The 26,004-nt window shown below is 40.3% G+C and overlaps 1 protein-coding gene and 1 long non-coding RNA gene across 3 annotated transcripts in view; both read left to right on the top strand.

Moving 5' to 3' along the window:
* Positions 1-8,441, top strand: part of fbxo38 (F-box protein 38) — a 38,312-nt gene extending 29,871 nt beyond the window's left edge. For both annotated transcript variants that reach the window (XM_085935643.1, XM_085935634.1), the window contains 4 exons: positions 781-926; positions 6,161-6,264; positions 7,753-7,866; positions 7,955-8,441. In XM_085935643.1, the coding sequence (XP_085791769.1) occupies positions 781-926; positions 6,161-6,264; positions 7,753-7,866; positions 7,955-8,133 (543 nt within the window). In that variant the 3' untranslated portion in view covers positions 8,134-8,441. The remainder of the gene's footprint in view (positions 1-780; positions 927-6,160; positions 6,265-7,752; positions 7,867-7,954) is intronic.
* Positions 8,442-14,763: 6,322 nt separating this feature from the next.
* On the top strand, positions 14,764-25,790 carry LOC147061265 (uncharacterized). The gene is made up of 4 exons (XR_015065531.1): positions 14,764-14,846; positions 16,025-16,073; positions 18,913-18,973; positions 20,096-25,790. It is a non-coding gene; the product is annotated as an uncharacterized LOC147061265 (long non-coding RNA).
* Positions 25,791-26,004: the final 214 nt, after the last annotated feature.

Here is a 26,004-nt window from a genome sequence, read left to right on the forward strand (position 1 = left end):
ATGCAAATTTTCGGTTACCCTCTCAATGCATTTTTACATTGGTATTAGCACTGCCAATGTTTATAAAATAAAGTCTGTCTTGTATTGTCTTGTACAATGAGTGTAATTATTTTTGTTGTGTCTTTAGTTTTACGGTAAACTCCTACTGCGGTGTCTTTCAACGGCTTAAGACACGCTCGTGGAGGGCAAAATAACATTGGTCATGTTTGCTGCACAAGCAGCATGATTCATTCATCAGGTTGCTTTCACAACATAGGGACTTGTAAAAACACACAGTGCTTTTTGGCTTTTTTAAAAATGATGATACAGTTTTCGTAATTGTAAATCGAGATCACAGGTAAATATCAGTTGATTGCCCTGCCGGTTTTGGTGATGTAGGATTGGAGTCCGCAAATTATAGTTTAATTATTAATTTACCATGCCCACTCAAACAAGTGAACAGATTAGCACCCATTCGTGCACAGCTCTACTGCACAGTTGTCAAATCTTAGTCCAGAAAGTAGAAACCCTGCCATACTTTGCCTTTAGCCACAGTCACTTCTAACCAGCCAGCAGGTAACCGAGTTTTTAATTTCTATCCCACCTATGCAACATTAATCATAATACCATACTCAGACTTGTGAGAGTACATAGAACATATTGCTAATCAAATGTTTGACTTGACTTCCTCTTTAAGTCGTTCTGGACAGTGTATGTTTTTTGCCGCTGTATTTCATAGTGCTGGTATTATTACCTTGAAGAAATAGTCTCTATGCTTAACTGGATCATCCTTCTTTTCAGATTGACTCTGTGGCATTGGAACGTCAGCTCTTCCAGGGTCCCTATCCCTATCACATCGCTATAGTTCATGAGTTCAGCAATCCTCCAAATATACGCAACAAGGTCCGCATTCGCAGTTGGATGGACACTATAGCCAACATCAGCCAGTGAGTACTATCCCAGATTTATTCTGAAAAGGTGATAAAGGCTGGAAGTCAAACAATTCTTCTTGTCTTTCAAATGACACAATTCACATGAGCATGGTGGCATTGTAAATTCATCCATCAGTCCATTTTCTGTACCGCTTTGTCCCCACGGGGGTCGCGGGCGTGTTGGAGCCTATCCCAGCCGTTATCGAGCAGTAGGCGGGGAAAACCCTGAACTGGTTGCCAGCCAATCGCAGGGCACACAGAGACGAACAACCATTCGCACTCACACCCAGGGGCAATCTGGAGTGCTCAATTGGCCTACCAAGCATGTTTTTGGTATGTGGGAGGAAACCGGAGTGCCCAGAGAAAACCCACGCGGGCCCGGGGAGAACATGCAAACTCCACACAGGGAGGGCCCGAGTTGGAATCAAACCCACACCCTCCTAACTGTAAGGCGGACGTGCTAACCAGTGCGCCACCGAGCCGCCCGCATTGTAAATTTTTTTATTTTATTTTTAGGTGAAACATGGGCCTCCTCCAAATGCGGAAAAATAATTTAACCTGTTCAGATATGAATGTGGATTATGCACTGACCTGCAGTTTAAATCCAGCCAAAATCATAGAACATGTCATGGTAGCAGTTGCTATAACAACTTGCCAAGATTGACTATTGCTGTATAAATGTACTATATAAAAAAGTGAAATGCCGATTGTCACCCGGTATTTTACAGTTGTCATAATGGAAACTCCAGTCATCAAGCCCTTGTGATCACTTGTGCGATTTTAGTATAGAGGCTTAGCTCAAAAATAGGCCTTTGACTTAGTCATGATGCAAAGGTTACATTTGTTATGAAAATACCTTGGGGTCATACAAATAAATTTATCCTAAAACACAAGTTAGATCACCTTTGTATAGGAAATGTGTGTGTGTGTGTGTGTGTGTGTGTGTGTGTGTGTGTGTGTGTGTGTGTGTGTGTGTGTGTGTGTGTGTGTGTGTGTGTGTGTGTGTGTGTGTGTGTGTGTGTGTGTGTGTGTGTGTGTGTGTGTGTGTGTGTGTGTGTGTGTGTGTGTGTGTGTGTGTGTGTGTGTGTGTGTGTGTGTGTGTGTGTGTGTGTGTGTGTGTGTGTGTGTGTGTGTGTGTGTATATGTGTGTGTGTATATATGTGTGTGTGTATATATATATATATATATATATATTACGTTTGCCAATTTGCTTAGAATACTCTGTAGATAATGTCTTCCCATCTGTATTGCTACAAATTTGGTGTTAATGTTTGTAGTTTTGGGGTCAAGAAATCCAATAAAATAAGCTTCAAGTTTTACAAACCAACAATATTCTGTAATTGGGGCTGTAACAATGCACATCAGAATTTTCTTCATCAGAATGAATTTGCTTATTTTCCCTTGACGTAGCACTTTAAATTTTTCCACAAATATTTAAGCAGTGCAGTTACTTCTCTATATCGTCGCTGTCCGGTGGAGACCACTTATGTCCAAATATATATCACTTTTATCACTAATATCACTTTTTTTTTCTCACAAATTCGTCTCCACTGCAACTATAATTTTTATGCAATTTAAGCCAATTTAGAGTGGTGAAAATTGCTTAAAAACAAATCAGCACTGCCAAACACTGACACTCTTAAACACAACTTAGTTGAAGTTCAGCCGGAGAAGCCAGTGCCTCGGCCAGGGAGTCTCCTCTTTTTAACGTCTGGACCATTTTTTAGACAATGAAGGGTGGAGATCGGAAGGTTTGCTACATGGGTTGTTTGTTTTCAATAGATATGCTTCAGTAGTAGACTCGTGTGTAAGCTGCCGTTTCGTATTAACATCAATATCGTAAATTGGTAAGTCGGCTCATAGTTTTATTAATTGCATTACTCATGGCTTTAGACCTTAAAGCGGGCGATTGTGTGGAACAGTCATATGCTTTTGCGACGTTTCAAAGTCGTTTTTCATGGTGGGAGTTTAAGGCGTTTTGCTCTGGCCGCTTCATGTGAGCATGGACTTTGAAAAACTGGTTGCCGCTGGGTTCTGTTTGTCCTCTTTTAATCAATGCCAGGGTCTTTTTTTTAGCCGTTTAATTTTTTTAGGTGGTATAATGTTGATGCAAGTGTGCAACAGCAATACATGCTATAATTGAATTTGAACAATGTGGCTAATGGGAGCTCAAAATAAGGTGGTGTTTTTTGGAGTCACTGTGAAGTTGTCATTTTGCCAGTGCAAGCTTTCTACCAGACAGTGGCGATATTAGTTATTTTGACTTGATTTGACTTTATTAATTCCTGCTTGCAGCTAAGGTAGCATGAGATTTTGATGGAGCTGCACCTGTGTGTGTCCCTTGCTCCTTCATGTTCATATCTCAATTTTGATTCGATAATGATACATACGTATATTGTTTGGCTCTAATTGAGGGGATTTGGTCTGGTGGCCTCAGCATTGCATCTAAGGTTTTTGCATATTGTGTGGTTCTTTGGCTTCAGGCCACAACATGGACTTGGGTAGTTCCAATTGACTGTGGAGTGGTTGGAATGAGAATCAGCACTTCCAAATATGACACCATGGTTCCTCATTCAGGAAAGGGTAGAGTGTCCTCACTATGTCAGGATGAGTTACTTCCCTGAGGTGAGGCGCTCTAGTTTCTTGGGGTATTTTGGGAAGAAGTGGGAGATCGACTGGTAGATTAGTGCAGCGTTTGCAGTCCTGGAAACTCTGCGTTGGTCTCTCATGGTGACGAAAGTGCTGAGTCGAATGTCGAAGCTCTCAAATTACCAGTGAATCCACGTTCCTTCCCTCACCTTCACCTATGGTCACGAGCTGTTGGTCATGACTGAAAGGATAAAATCATGGATACAAAAGGCCTAAATTAGTTTCCTCTGAATGGTGATAGGCTGAGAAGCTTGTCCATCCAAATGAGGTTCTTTCAGTTCTTTTGAGGTACTTTCAGTTCTTTTCAGTTCTTTCACATCTAGATCGAGAGGAGCCAGATAAGTTGGCTCATTCGTCCAGTTAGGTTTCCCCTTGGGATTTTTTTCCAGACACATTACACTGGGAAAAGGCCACAGAGGAAGTCAAAAATTACCTTTTTTTGCTACCATGACATGTTACCTCTAAACCTTTCTGAGCTCCAAGTTGTGGCCTCTATGCTGGACAAGTCCTTTGACAAGAAACACAATTTTAAGGAACACGTGTGAACTCTTCATCTTCTTCATCTTCATCTTCTTCCGCTTATCCGGGGTCGGGTCGCAGGGGCAGCAGCTTTAGGAGGGACTCCCAGACCTCCCTCTCCCCAGCCACTTCCTCCAGCTCATCCCGGGGGATCCCAAGGCGTTCCCAGGCCAGCCGAGAGACGTAGTCTCTCCAGCGCGTCCTGGGTCGTCCCCGGGGTCTCCTACCGTGTCTCCTACCTACCACGTGTGAACTCGCGTGTATTTTTTATACATTATATACATGTACATTATACATGTTTATTAAAGAAAGTAATATCAATGATATGGACCAGCTCCATTTTTCCTCCTCCTATTTATTTATTCATTCACACATATATATATATATATATATATATATATATATATATATATATATATATATATATATATATATATATATATATATATATATATATATATATATATATATATATATACACACACACACACACACACCGTAATTTTCAGACTATAAATCGCTCCGGAGTATAAGTCGCACCAGCCATAAAATGCACAATAAAGTGGAAAAAAAAAACATATATAAGTCGCACCGGAGTATTAGTCGCACTTTTGGGGCAAATGTATTTGTCTAAATCCAACACCAAAAACAGACATGAACCAGCAACAACAGGCTAAACGATACGGTATGCTAACGTGACATATACACAAAGGAAGAGCTGAGAACGGGCCTGACGTAACATTGAGTTATTCAAGTAAGTATTACATAAATAACACGTTTATCAAACCATCTGTGTCGCTCCAATTCATTAAATCCATCGATCTTGCTTTATCTAAACAATGCCGCGTTTGCGCCACATATGCTGACGTCAGACCCGTTGTAAGTTGCATTTCTAATAATTCCACAGACCCATCTAACGATATATAAAGTATATTTCAAAACACTATCATATTACAACAATATTATCAAACCATCTGTGTCACTCCAAATCATTAAATCCATCGATCAAATTCCTCGTTCTTTATGTCAACAACGCCGCGTGTGCGCTACAGAGATCTAGTATATAACTATATTGTAGCGTTAACAAAGTACCAGGAAAGACGTGGGTTTGGTAAATGGCTCTTTATTTAACAAAACAAGAGTTCAACGAGCCAACAACTGCTGAACTTCCAGCCACGGAGGTGGAAGAGAGCTCCATAGAATAGGACCGGGCGTGCGTAAAAGCCATGTCCGAGCCCCATCCACCGTCCTCAGACAGCCACCCGGCCGAGCGCCGGCCCCCGACTTCCATCCACGGATGTGGAAGAGAGCTCCATAGAATAGGAGCGTGCGTGCGTAAAAGCCATGTCCGAGCCCCATCCACCGTCCCCGGACAGCCACCCGGCCGAGCGCCAGCCCCCGACTTCCATCCACGGAGGTGAAAGAGAGCTCCCGTCGAGAAGGACCGGGCGTGCGTAAAAGCCATAATAGTTTTTCAAACCTTCTGTCACTCCAAATCATTAAATCCTTCAAACTCTTCGTCCTCCGTGTCACTTACAAACAAAGCCGCTAATGAAACCGGTAGTACGTTTAGCCCTTCGTCATCTCGTGATCAAATCCTTTGCCCTTTATGTAAACAACCGCCACGCGGCACTGGTGACGTCACTTGCAGTTCAAATGACAGTAATCCCTTGCTACATCGCGGTTCATTTATCGTGGTTTCACTACATCGCGGATTTTTGAATTTTGAAAATTTGTGAAAAAAATCACATAAGTCGCTCCTGAGTATAATTCGCCCCCCCCCCCAAACTATGACAAAAAACGCGACTTCTAGTCCGAAAATGACGGTATGTGTAATTTTGAAATTTTGATCTCTGTGTGTCTTGATATGTGAAGAAATTGACCATAAAGCAGACTTTGACATTCCTAAATAAACCTTTGCTCAAGATCTGACCACAACTGTGCTATCAAATGCATGATATGAGTATGCGAATAGGGAACACTAGAAAAACAATAAGAAGCGACAGCTGTAATTTCACAAGTGTTGCAATAATTGCTTGAGTAGCATGAATATTCACTATGTTTGCGCATCTGTTTTTCAGAGAGTTAATCAAGTATGAGTTCTTCCCAGAGGCCACCAGGACAGAAGAAGATGTAAAGAAGTATCCTAAATATCCCTGGGGCCGAGACATTTATACACTAGAGGGTAAAACGCATTCGGACTCCCTTCAATGAATGCAACTCCAGTACAGCTCACTGCCGTACATGACTAAAATTTCCTCATTGGGAATTTGACGTGGCAGCACATTTGTCTACTGCAGGGGATCAGCAACTCTAAATACTTTCAGCTATCTACCACAAAAAATAAAACACTGGAAGGGGCAAAACCTTTTTAAGTCTTGAGCCTTAGCGAACACACCATAAGAGCCAAAGGAAAGAAAACAAGATGTATGTAACATGTCTGTATGTAACAACAAGAGGCTCCGATAGAGAGTAAAAGGTTTAAAACAAAAGTACAAGACATTAACTGAATAAAAAATCTAAGTGAATCAAATCGAATCATTTTTCCAAACCTGAATTGATACCCAGCCCTAATGGGTATACTCAGTCAGCAATACTTGCAGTCACACAATGACCTCACTTCGAAAAAGTGGAGTTGAATTCATTAAACAGTGCTGCCGTCCTTTTCGATGTTCCAATGGAAGTACCTTTTCGTCTCTCCCTGCCCTGAAGATGTAATTTAACAAAGGTTAAGTGAGGCGCCAATCCATGATTTAAGGACAAGATTTGCTTCTTACATTCATACACACTTTAGATTCCCGTTCCTTCTTTTGTGTTCTTCTACTATCGTGTCTATGCCCGGTTGAAAGAAACAGCTTTCTAAGGCCACTTACTGTGCATATCCACCACAAAAATGTGTTGCATTTCAAAAGTAAGTCAACTGCCACAATGAACATAATTATTTACTGCTTGTAGAAAAAATATTTTAAATGAAAAAAAGACACTTGGGTGAAGCTTACGTTTAAATAAGTCGATGTGATTTCGAGTCGTCTTCACTTTAAAACCGGACTTCATTTATCCACCTACAGCGTCGTCTTTTGTGTTCTGGCATTTTATCTTGTCTCGAGCAGACCGGCAACTGTCAATTTGTTTTAAAAAGGATGACATCGTTTACCGGTAATAATGTCAAATATACAATATATTTACAAAATAGTAGCCCATAGAAAACATACTTTGTTGTTTTTTTTTGCTGCTAAACATCAGCAAATAGCGACACATCAGTGTTGTGAACGTCACTTTCAATTTCACACACTTGTAAGCTGTCACCCTTGAGGCTCGAGCTATGCTTATTTTTAACATAGTTAGCATACTAGTTCATTTATGGCGTAGCCTTTAAATGTCTTTTATTTTCCCCCACGAACCTTTCTGTCTTATGAAACTGCTCAGTACATTTTGGCGCCCGATGTCCCACATCAGCACCTGGGACAATAAAATTATATTTGAATTTGAGCAAAAGTTCTGAATAATTTTCCAAAGTCACAGTGTGTCACATCAGATGGATGAAAGAGCCACATGCGGCTCTGGAGCCACAGGTTGCCGACCCCAAATAATACCCCTGACCCATCCTGTAATTGCACTTAGGTACTGCTGTGTTTAACAGACTTGAACTAACCTCCATGTCCTGCTTACTTAGGTCTGTTGGATGGTGCCCCCTACAGCATGATAACAGACTTCCCATGGCTCAGAACTCTGAGAGCAGCCAACCCCAACAACTACGCCCGCTATGACTTTGAGGACGACGAGAGCAGTGAGTGTCACATCTCCTAGTTGAAAGGGGAATCGAAAATTTGGGCCCCAACAACCACGGCCTTTCACTCTGTTCTGTTGTGCGCTAGCCACCATCTACGCCCCGAGGAGGAAGGGTCAGCTTTCGGCCGACATCTGCATGGAGACCATTGGCGAGGAGATCTCTGAGCGGCGACAGAGCAAAAGAGGAGTGTTTCAGAGAGTTGTGGTTCTTTTCCTCCATCACTGTGACACGCCCGGTGAACCAGTTGATGACGACTACATTTAAGACATTCTGACTGCCATAAGACTCCATTTGGGAAATGGCAGCATGGTATTAATTGCGTTGGTGTCCGAGCTGCGCCGTACGCTTGAATGCAACTGTGGGATGGGGCCAAAGATCATTATGCAGCAAAACGGGCATGTTGTCAACATGACTCCAAATAATGCAAGCTTTTGTCTTACATTTCTTTTCATTGATGAAGCATTTTAGATTAAATTCAAGCTGCATCTCTCTCTCTCTCTCTCTCTTTCTTTCTCTCTCTCTCTCTCTCTTTCTCTCTCTCTCTTTCTCTTTCTCTTTCTCCTTCTCTCTCTCTTCTCTCTCTCACTATATACATATATATATATAACTATATATATATATATATATATATATATATATATATATATATATATATATATATATATATATATATATATAACCATGTATATATAGTGCAGTGTTGCAGTATTCCATTACATAAAAAAGTTTACAGATACGTTTAAGTATTATAATCATAACTTGTGTGCGTGTGTGTGCGCATCAGTGTGTGTTTATTTATTTAGATTCATCATTCACCAGAAACAAAAAGTTTCAGTTGTCAGTTAGGTCACTTTACAGACATTTTCACCCTGGAAAAAAATTGGTACCCAAGATGCATTTGGTTTTTTGGGATGGTCTCGACAATGATAATTTAAAGGGTCTATTACATGCATTTGGGAAAAAGTTGTGGACCCCTGCATGCATCTAAGTGCATTAAATCCTAAAGTCATCGGAAATTGGAATGGAGTCAATTCTTGATCTGACTTCTGCCCTTGTCCTTTTGTGCCTGAATCTTGCTCAGAGCCAAATCTGCACCTATGTAAGGGAGATGATTGGAAATAGCATTGGATCCGATTTTTATTTGATTTGTTGAAAGCCTTGCATTCCCCACTTCTCACCCATCCTCACCCCAAATTGTCAGAGGTACTTTCAGTGCCTTGATTATCACTGGTCATTTGTTGTCAGGGTCAGTCAGTAGGTCATTTGACATGAGGTTGGCATGTAACTAATCCTGCACACCGCTTCTACCCACTTGTCACATTTGCAGTGTGGAATTTGTCAAATATTGTATGCGTCTTGGTGGACTAGGGGTTGATAAATGTCAACAATTGAAGCAATTATTGAACAGTGACTGGATAGAGTAAAGAAAATATCCCCACTGTGTTTTTTTTTGTTAAGCAGTTGTACAGACATTGTAGATAGTCATGTTCCTCCATGCTGTTTATATGTTTATAAGAAAAGGCTATTTCACATTATGAAAAATAAAACTCAGCAGGAAATGAACTTTCTGTCTTTGTCAAAACTTCTACAACACACTTGCTCTGACATAAAAGTTAATCACCCTTAAAAGCCAAACGTTTAAAGTTTAAGAGAAAATTTATGTATGCTCTCTTAACTTTTATCTTACTTGTTCTGTTGTACTTGTGAAGTTCGAAGTTAGTTTTAACAAAACGACAAATCTCTAAAGCATTTAAGTTAAGAAAGACGACTGTCAAAACAAAGTGAGAAATTTATTTTTAATTGGCCTTATTTCCATTTGACTTTTTTACTTTAAATTTTTGCTTGACTATATTAAGTACAAAAGTCTACTCCATAAAATTTAAAAAAAAAAAAATGTATATACATGTATCTTCTCAATTAATTTGTGGTTCAGATGTTAAAAAACAAAAAAGTATGAGGTCATTTCAAGGTTAAAATGCATTGCTACACGTTACTAAGACTTAACAGCTTCTACAAGTGAGTGGGAAGCTACATGCACATGACCATGGAATTATGGCTACCATGGCTTCTGCTCCAATAATAGCAAAAATGATAGACGAGTTACAGACCAAAGCGTTGAGGCCTCTGGCAGCCGGAGATGGGACACCTGTACATGTTCTAATTTTGACACCACTAATCGCTGCGCTTCCTGCTTTGACAATTTGGGAGGACAGACAAGACATACACATACTCAAGTGAAGCAGACTGGTCTGCCGCTGTCATGAAATGTAAACAAACTGAAACTGGCCACAGTGCTCACTTGTCATTGAACTTCCGTGGACACAAAACAGTTACTTTATTTCTACACAGTCTGAGCATCACCTAATCTAATCTGCAAAATAAATTTGACAAAGCGCAAGTCAATGTAACCTTAACTACAATATGTTGAAAATACTCAAGAGCCATCATTTGCTCTTTTTCCTATCATGACTCTTCTTTGGTGCACAAATCAAATGATTGTTTAAAAATGGTTTAAAATGTTTTGTGTGGAAGAACTTGTCACAAATAACTATTACGGACATTGTGTGGAACGTTACCATATGTATGGAACTTTTTCTTTTTAATGGAAACCAGCTCCACATCTCTGTCCATTTCTAAAGTTGTAAGTGGTCAGGCGTACAAACGAAGGTGTCCATAAAGTTCATCAACTATATCCAATGTACCTGAGTCCATTGAAGGTCCCCGTCTTTTCCATACCAAAATGCTAAGTCACAATGTGCAACAGTGAAACCTTGGATCTCAATGCTAATTTGTTCCAGAAGGAGCGTTGACAAGCAAAACCGTTGAGTTCCGAAGCAATTTTCCCCATTAACCAACCAACGCCGACTCGCGGCAGGTGGAACAAACTATTTGTACGTATATTTTGTTTACAAGAGCCGCGTGAGTCGGGTTAGTTTCCAAAGTTTGTCTGAGAACCGGGACAAAGATTTCCCAGCATTTTGCATTGAAAACCGAATATGTTGAGTGCCGAGGCGATTGACTTCCGGCGTTCCACTGTATATGTAAAACAATGTCTCAAACAAGCAAAATTGTAGTGAATGCCCAATTGTCACTACCTTTTTTTTTTTTTTTAATTTCTTATTTACATCACATCACTTTACATCGTTTTTATGACCACATATAAAATTCACCCCAATTCTCAACCCAGGTCACGGTCCAGGCATCCGTCCGGGCCTTGAACCATGAAAAGTATTTTATTTTATGAAAAGTATATAACTATGAAAAGTATTTCATTTATGAAGGTTGCTTGAGAGAATTACAAAACCTAGTCTTTCTTGTTTTACTGCGAGGATTTGGAGCAGTCAATCACTGAAGCTTTTTACTCGTCCTGTGGCAAATGAAAAGAAAGAACATGTTTACCTTGTTGTTAAATGTCTGCAGGACTCCAGTCCATATGTGGGATAAGACCACAATGTGTGTTAGTGCGTGTGAGCGTGTGTGTGTCCGTGGTTGGTTGCCATTTCTAATGGCCCAGTCTGGTAAGCTGCTGTAAACAGTGAAGCGTGTCCAAACATTACCTTATTAAGACAAAAGACAGCAGACGTAGGGAAGAGCTTATTCTTCCCTCACTCGTCCCATCTATGTTGGCTGGCCTTTTTTGACTTCCACGTGTCTCACTGAGCTTGAATGAATGAAAATGAACTCTGACCCAAGACTGAGCATATTAGATTTTGAATACCTTAACGGAATTTTGAAATCTCATTAAGCTTCTTTCTATGTACATTTGACATCTGGATCTTGTCTTCCTCACATCTCAGTCACATGTTCCCTTTTGGTTGTTTTTTACACTTCCCTCTCGCCACCATTCCCACTTAACTTCCTTCCTCACTTCATCTCCACTTATTTCAAGGATTCTCATCAAATATTGCTCTCCTTCTCCCTTCATGTAATGTTCATCATCTCTCACTCTTGCTTCCTTCTCTGATTCGGCAGCTTTTCTTCTCTCACCAGAAAATGAACTCACTGTCACTCTGTCAAACCCAAGACAGTTTTTTTGTGAGAACTATTGCTTCAGATGAACACAATACATAAACATTGGAAGTATTCTCAGGTCACTTGACACTTTTTGGAATCATCAATTTTGAAACACTTAGCTGTATTTTGAATGAATGGTCAAACTTCCATCCGTACGTCCGTCCATCCATCCATCCATCCATCCAGCCAGCCAAAACCCACTTACCCAAGTGAGCAAGGCGTGGAATCATGAGTGACAGCTGAACAAAAAGGCTTGGAACCTCCCCCAGTGACAGTGCCTTAATACCTGTATAACTCAACACTTATATACGTCATATTCATGACATATGCAGCTTTAGAATTGTTCCCCGTGACAAGCTTATATTTAAAACCCCGTTTTTGACATTACTGAGCACCAATTGCTGCATAAGAGTCATAGATATTGTCCCCACTTTGCAGTTCAACAGGCACATTTCAAGTTCTATTATGTCCCATATCCACATAGTACTTGAAGGCAGCGTAGTGTGCCGTTTGGCTTGCAACAAATGGCCTCCGGCTGGTGAGGGCAACCCGCTGCATCCAAGCATGTCTCACCTGTGTGTTGGGTCTGTGTGCAGTGCGAAACCAATCATGACATACCTGTTTCCAATTACAACCTGTTCGCCTGGAAAAGGTATTCACTTGAATAAAGGTCAAAACTTATTGACAAGTCATTGTGTTTTTGTCACTGGCCACCTTGTAGATATTGCCGTCCTGACATTGAAACCAAATAAATGTTTAATAGTCATTAAACAGTATATATAACTGTATGATATATATAATATAACAGTATAATAGTCATTAATCATCATCATATTACACACAAAATAATTATGGATTACTAGCTTTGAAATCAGATGTCAAGGATGGCAGTTTGTTCTCTAATTGTTCGTTACTGTAAAAATAGTACCAAGAAAATATCTTGCAAAATCTCAACATTATTTACTACGCGTGACAATCATTTTAGTATAGATTTTAGCGAGGCACTTAGAAGTTAACAGACGTGATTTGTTGTCATAGCCCACATAAAATCATGTGGCACGCCGGATCTGGCCCCTTGACTTTGACACCTGTGCTTTACAGAGATTTTAAAGAAGACAAGGATTAATTTCTCCCATAGACAACGCACTTGCGCCATGGCACAAATGCTGGCATACCTTCTTTTTTTCAGTTAGTGCAAGGCTCACTGTGTGTTTGCCAATATGACAGTCCGGTCTCCCCCAAACTGGGTGTTCTGACGCAACAAGGCTGATTCCTTCAAGCTGTGTCTATGCTGAAAGAGTGTTGGTCTAAACTTATGTCTGCTCAAACCACGTTCATATACTGACACTGCTGGTTTAACACGATTTGGGTGAATTTGACCTGGGGATAGGCGGATAATTTTTATAGCTTTACAAGCACATGTAAAAGATGTCAGATGTATTTAATTCATATGGTATATGTCATCAACCCTTGGAATCATGTAAAAACCATCCCACTGGGCAGTATGGTATAGCTATGTGGGGCCGTCACGCGAATGCTGGTGGGTGTTTCCATGTGCCCACTTCACTGTGCAGATGTGCTTCCGCATGATCAAAAATGGAGTACATTTAAACAGAAGAAAGGAATGCTTTGATTGGCCATGGCTGAAGTTTTTAAGTTAACTGTGACCCCTCCCACACCAGCGCAGTCCTCCCACTGGCAGATCCATCAGCCTGCACTCATGTATGAAATTACCAACATGCCAGTCATTAAAATAGAGTCTAGTCTCACATACTGCGTGGTTTACAGTGGTTGCATGAGATGACAAAGATTTGATAAGCAAATCATCAGAGAAATCCTCTGAATAAATGCAGATAACTAAAACAATTATTTAAAATCATCATTAGACTTAAACCACCAACAAAGCCAATCTGTTAACAAGTGTTTGGCCATAATGTTTGTCAGTTAGCAGTCTACTTGCTACTGTACACAGACAGACATGTGACATGATGAAGATTATGGTGGTGTGGACCGTTCCATCACTGTCAACAAATTCCTGTATTATCCTATATTCGTATGACTGCTGTGAAAAGGTCATGAAAGAGCCATAGAGTAACTGTATAGTTATGACCACAAGTTAACAAATATACTTCCTACATTTTAACCTATATGCTGGTTAACTTCAAATATACACACGTCTCAACAAAAAGGACATTCAATGACTTTAATCCTGTCCTGATGGGAACTCTTAAAATGTTTGGTGAATGTGTGCGTGTCGGTGCATGTGTGTGCGCCTGTGTGCATGCGCTTTGACACTCTAAATAATAACCCTCTTCCGTCTCTCGCTGTAATCAGTTCCACATGCTATTTGAGTGTGCTGTCCACTCAGCTGCCCGAGTAGAAAAAGCCCAAATTTAGAAGAAATATGAAAAATGTCAACCTCTTTTTTTTTTTTTAGATTGACTGAATGAAACGTATCCAGTCTACACACACGCCTCCTTCTTTTCTTGTATTTTCCCTGCTCACTTTTCTTCTCAAATCCCCTGTTTTTCAACTCCAGTTTCTTTCCAGTCCTCCTTCTAACTCTCCTCAAGCCACCCCCCCCCCCCCCACTACCACCACCACCACCCCCACAGGACCCTTTCCCATTAACCTCTTCGTCTTTGCTTTTCTCCCAGTCGTCCTCAGTCTTTTCCCAGACAGACTCCATAGGTCAGCGGTTGAAGGCTCTCAGGTCATCTGACATCGGCACCATCAGTCATGTGCAGAGGGGCCATTCTCTGGAGTAGGACCCGCCTACCCCCAGTGACCATACAAGGTAACAGAGGAATGCATGCCTTGGAAGTCCATCTGCTTCATAAAGACAACACGCAGAGGCCAGAAGGGTCTCACACTGATGCTGATCAGTTCTTTAGAGAAGCAAACAGGAAGATCCGCCACTGAGTCCTTCACTCAGAGACCATGACATGACGTCTCCAAACAAGGTAGGACAACAGAACGTCAATTTCCCACCTTTTTTTATTCACAATTATTTGGAATCGGCTATAACATTCCAAAGGCCACCAGTTTTATTTGATTTGGGTCACAATGAATGTATCAGTTACATGTGTTGCTTATTGATCATTTTATTAGAATTACTATAATTCAGTGTTGCTGTATACTGTTGCTTATTACAGCTACATTAAGGAACCGATTGTTACGTCCTCCGACATATGAGGAATATCCTCTTATTAAGGCAGGCTGGATTTTTGATCCATCTTTCACAGTATATTATAGCACATCAGACATGTGTACCTAATTAACTGCCCAGTGAGTGCAGATGTTGACAAGCGCAGCCTCTGTGGTTCATGATTAAATGATTTCATTTCATTTGTACAGTCAGAAAGTGGTATTACGCAATCTGACACCAATTAAGACATTTAATAAGCCCAATTTGTCCACGCATTCCTATGTTCGTCCTTCAAACATTAGTATGATGTAATGACCCTGCAATTGGCTGGCGACCAGTCCAGGGTGTCCCCCGCCTTTCACAAAGTCAGCCGGGATGGGCTCAAGCTAACATTTGAGCCTCATGTGGACAAATGCCGTAGAAAAGGCATCAATAAAAACATAGTAATGAAAGTGATTGGATTACGCAAGAACTGGCATCAGGTGAAAGTTCAGTCACACCAATATATACCATAATAAATATTATTTGATGAAAATGTTGATTTGATGTGGTTGAATTTTTGGGAGCTGGCATTTAGTGACACACCTTAACATGGTTTTTCACGCTGCAAAGCAGAAACAAAATACATTCTTATACTCATCCATTAAATAGAGAGTATTCCATTACTTTGAAATTATACCTATATAAATGAATTAAAATTAGAATTTAAAAAAAAGTTTGAACCTGGTATGATATTTCATCATATTTCTCATATGCAAGGATTTGACAACCACAATGTTTTTTTGCCAAATTTACTTTACTGGGAGTTTCGAGCTTTATCTTTGTAAGAGCATACAGTTCTTGTATAAAACATATGAAAACTTGAATGAATCCAGGTGCTGTGGCCAGTTGACATCCTGCACATATCCTTACGGACAGCATGTTAACTATACGAGTGATATATAAGACTTGGATTTTATGCATTTCACAGCTCATGACATTGTTTTCCCTCAGAATACTGCCTGCTCATTTATTCAAAGATGGATGGGAGCTTTTCCAAGAGGTGAGACACACGCGCAGGCCCGCACACGCACGTACACACGAAAGCACCACAGCAGCTACTGCAAAGGAATATATTTGAGTAAAGAGAAAGCAGGAAAGCTTTATTTAGTTTAGTTTGCAGTGAAACATCTTGGGGGGAGTGGTTTTGTATGTACTTAGTTGACTGGACTTTCACATGACCCCCTTCCCAACCCTCAAACTCACGCCCCAACACATCGTCCCCTGGGGAACCGAAAGAACATCATTCCCAGGGTCAATTTCACATGAGAGGAAAAGGGGAAATCTCAAGACACATATTCAGATACACATGCATCGTTTATTTGTTTATTGTTGAGGTCAAACTAGTGATGTTGCTTCATTGCCATTCAATTTTGTGTATCAAGCGCATATCACGTGCGTGTGTGTGTGTGTGTGTGTGTGTGTGTGTGTGTGTGTGTGTGTGTGTGTGTGTGTGTGTGTGTGTGTGCGTGTGTGCGTGTGCGCGCGCGTGTGCGTGCGTGTCCGTGCGTGCGTGCGAGTGCGTGTGTGCGAGTGCGAGTGCGCGAGTGCGCGTGTGCGCGTGTGCGAGTGTGCGTGCGTCTGAGCGTCTGTGTCTGTATATATATATATATATATATATATATATATATATATATATATATATATATATATATATATATATATATATATATATATATATATATATACAGTATATATGATGTTATTATTATATACTATTCTCATTGAATTACTTTTTTTCTAAAAATAACTAAAAACAATAAAAAGTATTCTACTGTATTCTATTCTATAGTGTACTATTCCAATCTAATTCTTGTAAAATACACATTTGTTTCTTATGTTATTCATTATTCTCAGTATTATAATGGGATTCTGTTTTTCATGTATATGATATGCGCTTGATACACAAAATTGAATGTTACACTCAGTATTGGACAAAATATTGGACACACTGGCTCGTGGTATTGAATGAGATGTGTCTAAACTGCTAACAAGCATCTATCCTCTGGCAAGTTTGAATGTGTCTCCTTTCATGTATGACTTGCATGGGACCACTTTGTTCAGTTTACTCTGACCTTACTATGAACTGCCCCACTGACAGCAATTCTAATTTCAAAGACACACCATGTATATAGGGTTTCCTGCTATAGCTCTTCTCGTCATAGTCCGCCCCTCAACTTCCAAATTTGGCAATGGAACGCACACATTTAAATGATTCAGTTATCTATGTTTTTATGGGTGCCTTTTTTCCCTCCTGCCGATTTACTGTGTGTGAATGTGTGTCTGTGTGTGTGTGTGTGTGTGCGCGTGTGCGTGTGTGCGTGTGCGCGTGTGTGTGTGTGCGTGTGTGCGCGCGCGTGTACCTGTGTGTGCGTGTGCCTGTGTGCGCGCGTGCGCGACCCTTTGTATGACAGCAGATGAAGTCAAATGGAGTGAGTTTCCTGTGTGTGATTTACAGAACTGGGAGGGGGAAATGAGACCATATAAGGAAATGTTTAGTTTAACCAGAAGAGATGGCTTTCTGGCTGTTATCATGGCCTGTATAAACACTCGCAAACACTCTCTCCTGCGCACATGCTTACATTGTGTGGTTCTATTAATTGCATCCATTTATTTAAGTGTGTGTTCAGAAACACCTTTGGTGTTCATGGTATGTTAGTCCTCTCGGATGGATGTCGTGTGTACGTATTACGTATGTACGAATGTGTGTATGTATGTATGTATGTACGTATGTACGAATGTGTATATAGTAGTATAGCTCCGTTCAAGGCAGTAAGGACTTTCTTACTGCCATTCTAAACACATGAATGAAAATTTCTCTCTCTCTCTCTCTCTCTCTCTCTCTCTCTCTCTCTCTCTCTCTCTCTCTCTCTCTCTCTCTCGCACGCACGCACGCACGCGCACGCACGCACACACAGACACACACATGCACACACACACATGCACGCACACGTATCTTGATATGATAAGATAGTCTAAAAAAGTTCAAATTACATTCGTATTATTCATAGTGAGTGTATATAAAGTATAAATGTTTGCGATTTACTTCTAAATGCTGGAAGCCGTTGGTTCAGTTGCATTGCAGCTATGCTTGCCTGCACATTGATAGCCACATGTTAGCAAAGAGGTAACCTATAGTACCTCTTTGCAAAGAGGTAACCTAACATGAGGCTAAATGTTGTAAAACTGTTCCAGAAATATGTTAGACCATCAAGCTCGTTGAATGTTATAGTATTTGTTACACATTCCACATATTTTTCCGAGCACTTGGGAACAGGATGCAGGTTTTGACTTGATGTCACATGTGCACACCAAGAGTCTGAGAGAGGGCAGATGTGTTTATTGGTAGAGTGTATATGTACAGTAGATCACACTTCCTGAGAACAGACCTCAAGACTTGGCCTGCCATGAGAGAGTGTGAGAGAGGCCTTTCTTCTTAATATGGACTTGTTGAGCCCGGCTCGTGGGAGAAGAAGCCCCCCCCCAATTGCCGCCCCCCTTTAAGTGAGTCTCTCCCCCCCCCCCCTGTGACTAGAAAAGGGAATGTATGTAGCCAGCTGGAAAAAAGGAGGGTGGGGGTGGTTAGTAGGGAGGGGTGACAATCTATCTGTGGGAGCAATCACAGTCTGAAAGAGGGAATGTTTATCCAGTGCAGTGATCCCATTTTCCATGATTCCAAAAATAAAAAGGGCAACTGAGACCTTATATGGGGCGATGGAGTTTCCAGTCAAACACATTCTGTCGGAGTATTCCACCAAAACACCGCTGTCTGTCCTACTAGCCTATTTATTAGAAAAGCAACTGGCAGGCTGTATTTATTAACATGCTATTTTGTTTAGTAGGGGTTGCCATGAAGATGAGCTGACCTCCACTCACTGTTGGACACTCCACACTCTGAGTTAGGTACGTGACTTTGACACATTTTACCATGCAATGCAAAACGACGAATGCTCAGTTTTTACTGACGGCTGACATTATGCTGAGAGCTGTGTCCATTATGACCTCCCTGAATGTTTGCTCATGGCGGTTTCATTAGCCAGCTCCAGCGTGATTGTGTCAGTCGACACTTCTGAGCACGTGCCTTCTCGTGTGTCTCCCCACATAATTGGCAGCTGTCTGACTTAATGCAGAACATACACACGCATGTGTCCTCCAGGGTTATATTCATTTTTATTACAGCTAGTTGTTATTCAATTTCGACTATTGATTTTTAATTATACTTAAAAATTATATTGGATTTGTTTTTAGATCTGATTTTTTATTACAATAATACTCCTCTGTGAGTATGTATGTAATTTTCGTTTTTGTTTAGTTAGTTAGTTTTTTTTATTAGTTTTAGTATTGGTTTTGAAATGAGCTTTTTAAAAACATGGAATATTTATCGAGTGCAACCTTCTAAAATAAGGTCACTAATTATTGTGTAAAAAAGTCAATTCTCAAACGACCTTTCATCCCTCCTTATTCTGTAGACGCACAGCAATACCGAAATGGATACATTTTTAAATAAACTCTAAAAGCTCATGTATGACATTGGAAAAAAATGAAAACTAAAGCTATTTTCTCTAAAGTTAATATAGTTCATTTCTAAAAAGCATTTTAATTTTTATTTCATTTTGTTATCTATGTTTTTTTTTTATTTTTTTTTTATTTTATGAATGTTCCTAGTTGTCCTCTCTCTGCCATGCGTTCCCAGTGGTTTCTCACTTGCTCTAGTACCTACATTTGTCAGTGGGTAGTAATAAAAAAAAGGGGAAAAGGTGTCGCTAGCGTTAGGGCTAATTGTAGATGAGGGGTCACCAACCCTAACTTTAGATGCATCCCCACCGCAACACTTCTGATTCAAATCATCAGGATCATTCTCAGGCTTGATAGAGCTTGCTGATGAGCTGATGATTTGAATTATGCGTGTTACAGTGGGGATGTATCTTAAACAGATTGGTTGGTGCCCTTGACCACCAGAATTGGTGACTTCTGGTGTAGATCATACACCCTATTAACAATGTGTGTGTTTGTGTTATGTTTCAGATGAGATGTGCATGTAAGCAGATACTAGGTGAGTATCATACACACAGACACATACGTTTGCACTTGTGACGCTATCATCTTTAAGATGTCAAATTCTCCTCAGAGCAATTGAGTAACATTATCTGGAAACTTGTCTATGTGTGTGTTACATGAGAGAGAACAGCAGAGGAAGTTTGAATTATGACGGTCCCATGAGGGTTTCAGTCATTTCCTGTTTACTCCTCCCACATAAAAGTATCTTTGCAGTTTGAATTTGCTCTCCCTCTCGCTGTCCCTTTATCTCTCCATCTCTCCTCTCCCTCCCTCCACTCGTTCTCTCTCTCTCGCTCTCTTGCTCTCTCTCAGGCGGTCCCTCCCTGCGGCCCATGGTGCAGTGCTGCATCTCTGGTCAGTTGGTAGTCTGAGATGAAGCACTGTAGCTCGGGACGGAGGACTGCGTCACGGGCCTCAGCACGGCCAGGTCTCCAATGACCACATCAACAAGGAGCAGGCGATTCAACTAAGGGCAATTTGGAGGATTTTTTTGTATAACTGGGCTTTAAATATTGAAGGGGGGAAAAAACTGTTACTGAAATATTCTGAACTGATGACATGATTACTACTTAAATACTTAGTACTTAAATTAGTAAAGTATATAGGTGCATCTCATTTAATTGAAATGTGAAAAGTTAACTTCTTTCAAAAGGGGGTGCTCATTTATTATATCAATTCAGTTACCAAATAAAACACAACACTAATGATTTACTTTTTAAATAATTCTAAGATTACAAAATCATCAGTTGCTTATAGCTAATATAGCTAATAAGTAAATCAAATTTACAACAAATTGAAATGCCACAAGAACCGATCAAAATTATTATTATTATTATTATTATTATTATTATTATTAAACTTAGGCAGCATTGCCTCCTGAACAGCATTTTTCAATGTGTTTCATATTAAGCTCAAGGGTACCTCTGTTGTTCCTTTCAAGTCAAGTCAAGTTTATTTGTATAGGCCTAAATCACAAGCAGTCTCAAAGGGCTTCACATAGACAAACAATTGACAATTATTCTCAAAGCATCCCCTGATCTTGAGCTCCCAAAAGGGCAAGGAAAAACTAAAAAAAAAACTACCAGGGGAAAAATGAGAAACCTTGAGAAGGGACCACAGATGGAAGGATCCCCCTTTCAGGATCACCAGGCTGCAATGGATGCAAAGAGGGCACCTAAAATACATAATGTGGAAATCAAAAAGTGGATGTCCAGGCCAAAGCGAACAGCTGTCGGAGGAGCCCTCAATCGTACTGGCAGTGTCTTCGAGGAGGATAATCCGCTGCAGTTCCCTCATCCTGAATTTGGTCCACGAGAATCTAGATAGCAGCTGTCAGCTTGGGTGTCACCTAATGTCACCTATGTCTCCCAGCCAGGGAGGGGTGGGGGTAGTGGGGTTGGCGAGAGGGAGCAAAAACAAACTCCAGCCGAATCGGCCACTACAGGTTAATTAAAGGCCATATCATAGTAATATGTCTTTAAACGTGTCTTAAATGTTTCTACTGAGGTAGCAGTTCTAATATCCATTGGTAGGGCATTCCAGAGCTCTGGAGCCCGAACAGAAAATGCTCTAGACCCTGCAGACATTTTCTTGGCCCTCGGTGTCACTAAAAGACTAGCGTTTTGCGAACGAAGGTTACGAGACGGAACAAGATCAAGGGATGCTTTGAAAATAATTGTCAATTGATTGTCCATGTGAAGCCCTTTGAGACTGCTTGTGATTTAGGGCTATACAAATAAACTTGACTTGACTTGACATAAGGAACAACTACGTCGACGAGATATGAAGGCACTAAGCCATGCAATGATTTATAGGTTAATAGAAGAACCTTGAAATCACATCTTAAATGGACCGGGAGCCAGTGTAAGTTGGCTAATATTGGGGTAATGTGATCAAATTTTATTGACCGTGAGAGCAGCCTTGCAGCAGCATTTTGTACTAACTGTAGACTTTTGATGCTGGACTTGGGAAGACCAGAGAATAATGTATGACAGTAGTCCAGGCGCGACGTGATAAACGCATGTATAATAATTTCCGCATCACCAGTCGAGAGGATTGGGCGAATCTTAGCAATATTACGAAGGTGAAAAAACGCAATTCTGGTTATATTCTTAATGTGCTTTTGAAAGGAGAGCGTTTGGTCAAATATTAGCCCGAAATCAGTTACAGTATCACTCTGAGTAGTTATAGTGGTTTCCTTAAATAAATGTTGATAACGAGCTGGACCAATTATCAACATCTCAGTTTTATCTGGGTTAAGACGAAGGAAGTTGAGAGACATCCATTGCTTGATCTCCGCGAGGCACACCTCAAGATTACAACAGTCCCGCGGATCTGTCATTGATAACGGCATATATAATTGGGTGTCATCCGCATAACATTGAAAACTAATATTATATTTACGTATTATGTCCCCAAGCGGAATCATATAAATATTAAATAGAATTGGTCCTAGTACCGATCCCTGTGGGACACCACACGTAACCTTATAGAGCTCAGAGGGCGACACGGTGTGTCCTGTCTGATAGATATGAGTGAAACCAGCATAGTGCTGACCCTGAAATACCAACACAACCTTTAAGACGCTATAATAATATATCGAAGTCTCCAGTGTCAAAGGCAGCACTAAGATCGAGTAGTAACAATACCGATGAAGTGTTTGAATCCATAGCTATGAGGACATCATTAGTCACTTTAGAAAGTGCTGTCTCAGTGGAATGATTAGCTCTAAAACCAGACTGAAAAGATTCAAATCGATTATTAGCGACCATGTAATCAATAAGCTGCTGCGCTACCACTTTTTCAAGAAGTTTTGCTATGAATGGGAGATTTGAAACTGGCCTATAATTACTGAGACAGTCCAGGTCAAGAGTTGGTCGCTTAAGTAGCGGTTTAATGATAGCAGTTTTAAAGGCTGTTGGGACTATCCCAGAGGAGACAGACAGATTAATTATATTTAAGACGGACAGTCCTAAGATTTGAAATAATTCTTTCAATAGTTTGGCTGGAAGTGGGTCGAGTAAACATGTTTGTTTAGCCACACTAACTAATTGTGTAAGCCTTTCGAGGGACACGCTTTTAAAATTTGACTGGGTTATTGCATGATCGTCAGCGCCAGTAATCGGCGGTCTCGACTGAGCGATCGGAATGGTCATCTTGATCTCATCCCTAATGGATTCAATCTTTCGAGCAAAGAATTTCATGAACTTGTCAACTGAGTGAAAGGAGCTATCGGGGGTCGGCTGGCGTAGTGTTAGCTTTGCCACTGTATCAAATAGGTATTTGGGATTGTTTTTATTGAGATTAATGACTTGCGAAAAATAACGAGTTTTTGCTAAAATAAGCTCATCTTTATATTTCAGGAGGCTGTCGCTTAATGCCTGATGGAAAACCTCAAGTTTGGTTAAACGCCATTTGCGTTCATGCTTTCTACATAATTTAAGCGTACGTGTTTCATCCGTGAACCACGGAGTAGGCAATCTACGGCGAGTTTTCAGACGTAGCGGCGCCACAGAGTCGATGGCATTGAATTCATTTGTAAGATTATCAATAGAGCTGGTATATGGGGGGAATACGGCAGTTGCTGGTAGCAGTTGCTCAGATAGCGCAGTTGCAGTCATGGAGTTAATATTAAGACTGCTATAATTCTGATTGCTCTCTTGTCTTTGACTAAGAACTAAAATTTCAAATTTTATAAAGTAATGATCAGACAAAACAGTAGTGTATGGCAGTACTGTTATATTTGAGGTTGCCAGTCCTCGGGATAATACCAGATCTAAAGTATTTTCATTTTATGCGTTGCTGCCTGTACGGCTTGCGTAAAACCAAACGTATCAGTTAGAGTCTGAAATGCCGAAGGTAGTGGCTCTGACGGTAAATTCATGTGGATATTAAAATCGCCCATGATTATTATATCATCCGCATTTGTCACTAGATCAGCCATGAATTCTGAAAATTCATCCAGGAAGCCAGAGTAAGCTCCGGGTGGACGGTAAATAAAAGCAAGATAAAATGACGGTAAAGCGGTGGATCGGACAGCAAGAACTTCAAATGTTTTAAATACGGTAATCGAACGAGGCGTAAATCTAAGATTGGAATCTGAGATGAGGGCAACACCCCCACCCTTTTTTCGAGGACGTGCCACATGTGAGCTCACAAAATTTGGAGGCGAGGCCTCAGACACTTTCCGGTGGCTCAAGGAAGCTTATGTCATATAGTTCACTTTTAGAATTAGCAACTGAAATAAATGTACTTTTCTATGGTATTTACTTTTCTATGGTGTTCATGTTTATTGAGATATGTGTTTTATTTAAGACATTAGATTCATTGCATAATTTGTCCCATGGCACCTGCTTCATGAATACCTTAAACTTCACGGGAAGATACCGGTCTGGAATTTTCTTCTTGATGTTGTTTTTCCCAATTTTTCTCTCTCCTGGGGTCCAGTTTTCCCAGGAATCCCTTGACCCATCCAAAAAGGGGATTCCTGGAAATACTGTTCTTAGGGGCGAGGCCAAGCGACTATTTGCAAATCAGGGGCTAATGAAATACGAGTGTGCGTCAAAATCAAATTAAGGTGAGTTTCAATGTTGAATAAACGATATGGAAAAATTGTTGTGTGTCATGTTTCATGGCAAAATTACCACACTGTATAATAAAATTCCACGATGATGATCCTCATGCATCTTTGTTGTTGTAATTTGGGGGTTGTGAATTGCAAAATAATGCAAATAAAGCTTTATGACTTTATTACTTCCGCTTTTCATGTTTCATGAAACAATGATACTAAGCATGTGTGTAAGAATGTGGACTGGGTTAGGAGCAACTGAAGGTTCAGTTTAACAACACTTGGTCATGTCACCAGGGCCAGGGATCAAACCTGCACCTCTGCATTGGGAGATGACCACTGAGGCATGCTTGCAACTACTTAACATATGGGGACACATTTCCAATAAAAACATAAACTATTCAAATACTGTATAAAATATGCATATACATACAGAAGAGTGCAAAACTTGGTACTGGTATACAATAATATTAAAATTAGTTTTTTTTATTCTTGATATTGCTGTTTAAGTACTGTATGTTTTCTCTTTTCGTTTTTTAATAAATGCATATTTTGATGCATACATACGTTCATGCACGTATTTACATAAACACAAATTGCAAATCACTACACAACAATGACGATTTTGATTCCTTTACTTGCTCAGACATCATTCAAGTGACGATTGTAAAACATAAACGGGCACTTGTTTTGGCCACGGGGTGGCGCAGTTATCGCTTCAAGCGGCGCAAAGTCATCCGCTGACTCAGCTTTTTGTCATGACGCACATGCCCGCACAAAGAAATACCTTCCTCCCCTTCTCGTTCCTCCTTCTCCTCCTCGTGGTTGATTACAACATTGCCCCACGCCCCAACGGAGAGCCGTAAAACCTATGCGATTTATCAGTCAGTCAACATAGCCAGGAAAAAGAGGAATTGCAAATTCTTGAAAACAGTTACAGTATTTCTAAACAAGATTTTTCTATTGCTCGTGTGAATTAATTGTTTCTATGCTATGAGGAGGAGAAAAAGAGAGAAAAAATAAAAACAAAAAGCTACTGTTGCATATATGTGTTTGCTGAGTGAATAAAACAATGAAGTATGTGCAAACTGGGAGCAGATGACATAGATCTCTGTTGTGGTGGTCATCATTTACACTCGCACGTAATTTACTCATCCTTTCACAAGTGAACACTTACACACTATAGGAAAAGCTTCCAACACCCTTTGATACCAATTACTCAATACCTTTTTAGGTCCGCACAATAACAATCACAATCATTTTGATCCGAGTCACACAAATAACAAAAATGTATATAAAGCAACAGTGA

Source organism: Syngnathus leptorhynchus, chromosome 2, assembly GCF_054491065.1.
Source record: "Syngnathus leptorhynchus isolate UIUO chromosome 2, UIUO_Slep, whole genome shotgun sequence".
NCBI classification, from domain to species: Eukaryota; Metazoa; Chordata; class Actinopteri; order Syngnathiformes; family Syngnathidae; genus Syngnathus; species Syngnathus leptorhynchus.